This window comes from Apodemus sylvaticus, chromosome 14 (assembly GCF_947179515.1).
Source record: "Apodemus sylvaticus chromosome 14, mApoSyl1.1, whole genome shotgun sequence".
Lineage (NCBI taxonomy): Eukaryota > Metazoa > Chordata > Mammalia > Rodentia > Muridae > Apodemus > Apodemus sylvaticus.
In genome coordinates, this window is record NC_067485.1 from 62,198,599 (window position 1) to 62,203,551 (window position 4,953).

The 4,953-nt window shown below is 53.6% G+C and overlaps 1 protein-coding gene across 1 annotated transcript; it reads right to left on the bottom strand.

Annotated features, from left to right (window-relative positions):
* Positions 1 to 1,781: 1,781 nt before the first annotated feature.
* Positions 1,782 to 3,604, bottom strand: Ptf1a (pancreas associated transcription factor 1a). The gene is made up of 2 exons (XM_052156879.1): positions 2,615 to 3,604; positions 1,782 to 2,311 (listed from the first exon to the last, which is right to left on the bottom strand). Exons 1-2 carry the CDS (start codon positions 3,387 to 3,389, stop codon positions 2,112 to 2,114), a joined length of 975 nt encoding a protein of 324 aa, XP_052012839.1. The 5' UTR covers positions 3,390 to 3,604; the 3' UTR covers positions 1,782 to 2,111.
* Positions 3,605 to 4,953: the final 1,349 nt, after the last annotated feature.

Below are 4,953 nucleotides of genomic sequence, written 5' to 3' on the forward strand. Positions count from 1 at the left end.
TCGAAAGAAAAGGTGCCACACCACAATGATTGTAGTGTTTGAACTGCAAAGTGCCACACTGCTCCATCCAATCAAAAGGCAGGTCTACACAGGAGGGGGAAACCGATACACTTCTAGAACTTATAATGAAGTTGAAGTCTGTCTAACATTTGACTTTCTAATGAGTGTAATGAGATTACATGCCTGATGGTAGCATTTGTACAAAAGCAACTTTCGTGTTTAATGAGGTCATAGTACAAGACAAAATCGAATTATTTTTTTTTTAATCCTTCTCAAACATCCCTAGTGTAAAACCAACTTTTAGGGGGAGAGGAGGCAGGAGAAGAGAAAGCGGGAGAGGTGAGAGGGAGCCAGGGCTCAAGGCCTCCTGGGAGCGTCGCGACCCAGAATCTCAGCGTGTCTGGCCAGGCCGCTCTGCGGGGTCGGTCCAGCTCCTAGCCTCGCTTTAATTACTCTTGGATGAAGTCCATGGCGCCCGCGGTGCGCGCGGGGGAAACCCCTCAGTGGGTCCGAAACTAGGTTAAAGCGATTAGCATGCTGTCTGTGAGTTGTCCCCCGGCCAGGACGGGGTGGAGGGGGTCGGGGGTGTGTGTGGAGGGACAGTGGGACTATACGGGACCTTGACTCCCCAGGCTTGAACTGCTCCGAGAAGCAGTTCACCTTGATCAGGAATCAGGTTCCACTCCAAAGTGAGAGTCTCCTGCCCCACCCCCACGCGCCTCCCCTCCACTTGCCACCGTGAGCCCAGACACCACTGCCTGGCGAGTGAGGGCGTCCGGAGGACCTTGGAGTCCATAGTAAAAGAGAGGAAGGGTGGGGGGTGGGGTGGGGGGAGGCCAGCCCTGGCTTCTTAAGCTCTCTGGCTGAGGGTCCTGACTTCTTCAATGCTTCTCTGTCAGTTCGCTAGAGGGCGACCCTGCTCCCTCCGCCCCAGGCTGGCCTCCCTACTGTGGTAGGCAGAGGAGGGCTGTTTACTAAAGCCAGTTTTAGAAATAACTAGGTGTAGAGCTCCTCCTTTTCTAACCTAAAACTCCTCAAGGTTATGCACGGCTTTCTGAGTTCAAGTGAGAGTTTATTTTCAAAAACCCGATGCTTAAGTGCAGAAGAGATACTCCACATCTCTGGTAAAGCAGTTCTTTCTCCCAAACCAGTACAAGCAGAAAAGCCCCTTCCCTTGCCTAGATGGGAATCTAACCTCTGTCCCTTCCAGCACAGAGCTTTCACTTTTGTTTGTTTTTTGTTTTGTTTTTTTTTTTTTTTGAGACAGGGTTTCTCTGTGTAGTCCTGGCTGTCCTGGAACTCACTCTGTAGACTAGGCTGGACTCGAACTCAGAAATTAGCCTGCCTCTGCCTCCCAAGTGCTGGGATTAAGGGCATGTGCCACCATCGTGAGACTTCACTTTCACACACTAAGATTAGGCACCGTGGCAGTCACTTGGGGGCATGTCAAACATTGTCCCTAAACCTCAGCTTTCCCTCTCTGGAAAATGGGAATAATAAATAACCCATGGCCTAGTTGTCCCTTGGAGTGCTTAACTCAGAAACAAACACAGGCAGGTTGTTACTATCTAGAGCTAGGGAAACAGCCTAGAGGCTGTCAGGAAGGGAGGGTGAATCCTCCCACCCACGCCTGCTCCCCTTCAGACCAAATCTAAATAAAATGAAGTTTACTCTTAGATGGGTTAGATTTGAGTCTCTGCCTTTGCCACTTTTAAGCAAGTTAATTCTTTCAAAAGATACATTTTACTCCTATGATCTACTAAACAAACAGCATATAAAAATACTGTGAATAGCATTTATTAACAACACTCAGAAATAAACCAATTCTGACATTAAATAGGCACAGAGTTTCCTAGACAGAGTTCTTCCAACTCAGAGTTCTGCCAAAGGTGCTGCAGGAAATCATAGTATAGAATATCACGATAAATTATATAAATTATATATTTTAAAAAGACAATCTATTTCATTAACTCAACGGAATAATAAATAGATAAATAACAAACAGTTGATTGCCATTAGAAAAAAAATGTGGTCTTTAAATTACATTTACATTATAGGTATTTACATGTGCAATATGCACAAAGACGCAGTCGACCCCGATGTGAGCTTTCTCAGGACACAAACTCAAAGGGTGGTTCGTTCTCTATGTTGTCGAAAGATTTACTGTTGAGTTTTCTGGGGTCCTCTGGGGTCCACACTTTAGCTGTACGGATAATATTTTGTTCTTTGAGCTGTTTTTCATCAGTCCAGGAAAGAGAGTGCCCTGCGAGGGGCGGGAGGCCGTAATCAGGGTCACTGGGGGAGGGTGAGCCTGGAAGAAAAGAGGAGAAAACGTTGTGAATATCCAACCACATTCCCAGAACTTTCCCATGGTCCCTTAGGGTCCCCTCTGAGACTATTGAAACACCCCTATTCCACCCCTCAAACTCTCAGCGTCCTGTCCCCGGAACCCAAGGAGCTGTGTGTCTGGCGAGGATGCTTGTCCTCGGTCAAATATCAGAAAACAGAAAGGTCACGATCCTGGTTCCTATGATCCCACCTATGGCCCATCCTCATCAGTCAGTCCCTGCGCCAGACTCCCTGAGCTGAGAAGATGAAATACAGACACACTTACGGGTGCCTCGATGGCAGATGATGACCTTCTGGGCCTGGTTAGCGGGGCTGTCCCCTCCGAGGTGCCGGCTGCCCCCTGGACCCCCGCAACCACCTGTGCCACTCCCGCGCAATGGCAGATCGGCTTGCACCAGCTCGCTGAGGAAGTTAATGTAGCCTATGGCCAAGCGCAGCGTGTCTACCTTGGAGAGGCGCTTTTCGTAGGGCAGCGTGGGGATGTGCGAACGCAGCCCCTCGAAGGCGTCGTTGATAGACTGCATGCGGCGCCGCTCTCGCACATTGGCCGCTTGTCGCAGCTGCTGCAGCTCCGCCTCGGAGCGCACACGTCGCCGCCGCCTTGCGGCCGCCGCTGCCGCAGCCCCGTTCAAACCACGGAGCCGCGCGCCGGGGGACAGCATCGCGGCGCAAGGGTAGGCGAGACACGAGGGCGGTGAGCCGGGCGAGTAGGGGAAGGCGCCGAGAGGAGCCACTGCATCGCAGCAGTAGCTGCCGCTGTCCTCGGGCTCGCCAGGGTCCCCCAAAGGCGGCGGGGCGAGTGCGTGCGGGGCGGCCGGGGGCGCAGGTTGCAGCAGCAGGCACGCCCCGTCGCGGTAGCAGTATTCGTGCAGCTGGTGACTGAGGAACTCTACCTCCGCCTGCTCGTCCCCAAGCAGCTCGTCGCCGTCCTCCAGCGGGTCCCGAGAAGACTGGTCGGTGAAGAAATCTTCCTCATCGAAGTAAGCGGACGGGAAGGTGTCCAGACCCCCAGGGAAGTGCTCCAGAAGCACGCCGTCCATGCCGTCCACCGCTGAGGCCCGAAGCACTGACGGGCTGCTCCGGGTGTCGCTTTGTGAGTGATCCTAGCAGTTTGGGTAGGTCCCGCAGCCCCTCGCTTGTCGGGTTGGCGGTGGGGAAGGCGAGGAGTCTGCGGGTCCCCGCCTCGGGGCCTCCCTGGAGTGCGCGCTGCCGCTGGCTCTAGCTGGCGCTGGGAAATGCACTGGGGAGGGCTGGGACCCGCTTGCTGGAGCTGAGGGCCGGCACGCGAGGATTCTTATAACTACATCCACAGGCGCGTGCCAGGGACCCCGCGCGCCAGCCAATCAGAGCGCGGGGCGCGGGCGGGGAGGGGACCCGCAGGACCCGCAGCCGCAGGGACGCTGTCCTGTTCCCAGCCAGTGCAGCAGAACAAGGTGCAACTCCTCCAGCTCCCGCTTTCTTTGGTACGTGCCCAGCCTTTAGCTCCCTGGGCTACCCTACAGACCGCCAAGCCCGCCTCTGGTCCGGTCCGGTCCGGTCCGGTCCGGTCCGGTCGGGTCCTCAGCTGCACAGCAGCTTTGCATTTCCTCCCCTGGGCTGGAAGTGCACCGAAGGTCCTAGGAGTGAGGGCCTGGAGTCCCAGTCAACCGGCCTCCAGCCCGCAGCCCGAGCAATCCAAGGATGGCGGCACTCAGAGACCGATTAGACACATTTCTTTTCTTCATACCCAGGGCGCACAACCGATACTCTAGCCTGGATTAGGTTTGGGCTTTCCTTACCATCATCAGACTCAGGGACTCTTGCAAGTTTGTGAAGGATGTGCAGAATTGACAGTGACCTAGTCTCACTAAGAAGTCCAGATGCAGCACAGGGAGTAGATGCATGTCCAAGGGCGTCACCTGGGGTTGGTCTGTCTTTCCGTGCCCTCTCCAACCCAAAGAAAGGGAGACCAGCCAGGAGGGGCAGGCTTGGGAGCCGCACTGTGGGGTGTGTTTCTTCCACAAGCAAATCCAGACCCTAGGGGTTCTGAGCAATAAACCCGCTACAAAAGGAGTCAATTGAATTGTCCACCACAGAGCAGTGAGGAGTGGGGGTTGGGAGGTGCCATTGTAGTTAAAGGGCAGTGTAAACGATTTTCAAAGCCCGGGTTTCACCTTTCTGACTGGCCACCGGACCATCTTTGAGTAATTTCTCCCCCCCTCCCCTGCCCCTTTGACCTTACTTCCTATTTTCAAACACCATAAAACCAGCCCCAAGACACACTTTCTCACAGACCGAAGTGTAACAAAGAAACACTTGTTCAAGGTCGGGGCAATTGCACTCTGCTAGAGTAACTGCCACCAGTTCCAGTCCGGCAGTCCTTCAACACAGGGCCGGTGCTGTTACTGTTTGGGGCCTGACACATCTCCTTTCAGACAGTTGTCCTACAGAGGAGCTCAGCGTTATTGGGTCTCCCTTCACGTCGATGAATCTCAAGAAAGTGCCTTAAACACGCTTCACATCCAGCATTTCACTGTATTTAAACAAAATTCCAAGGTCTAGGCATTAGGGCTAAACGATGTATAATGTTAAATCAGAAACTAATCGGCCTTGACTTGTTGACAC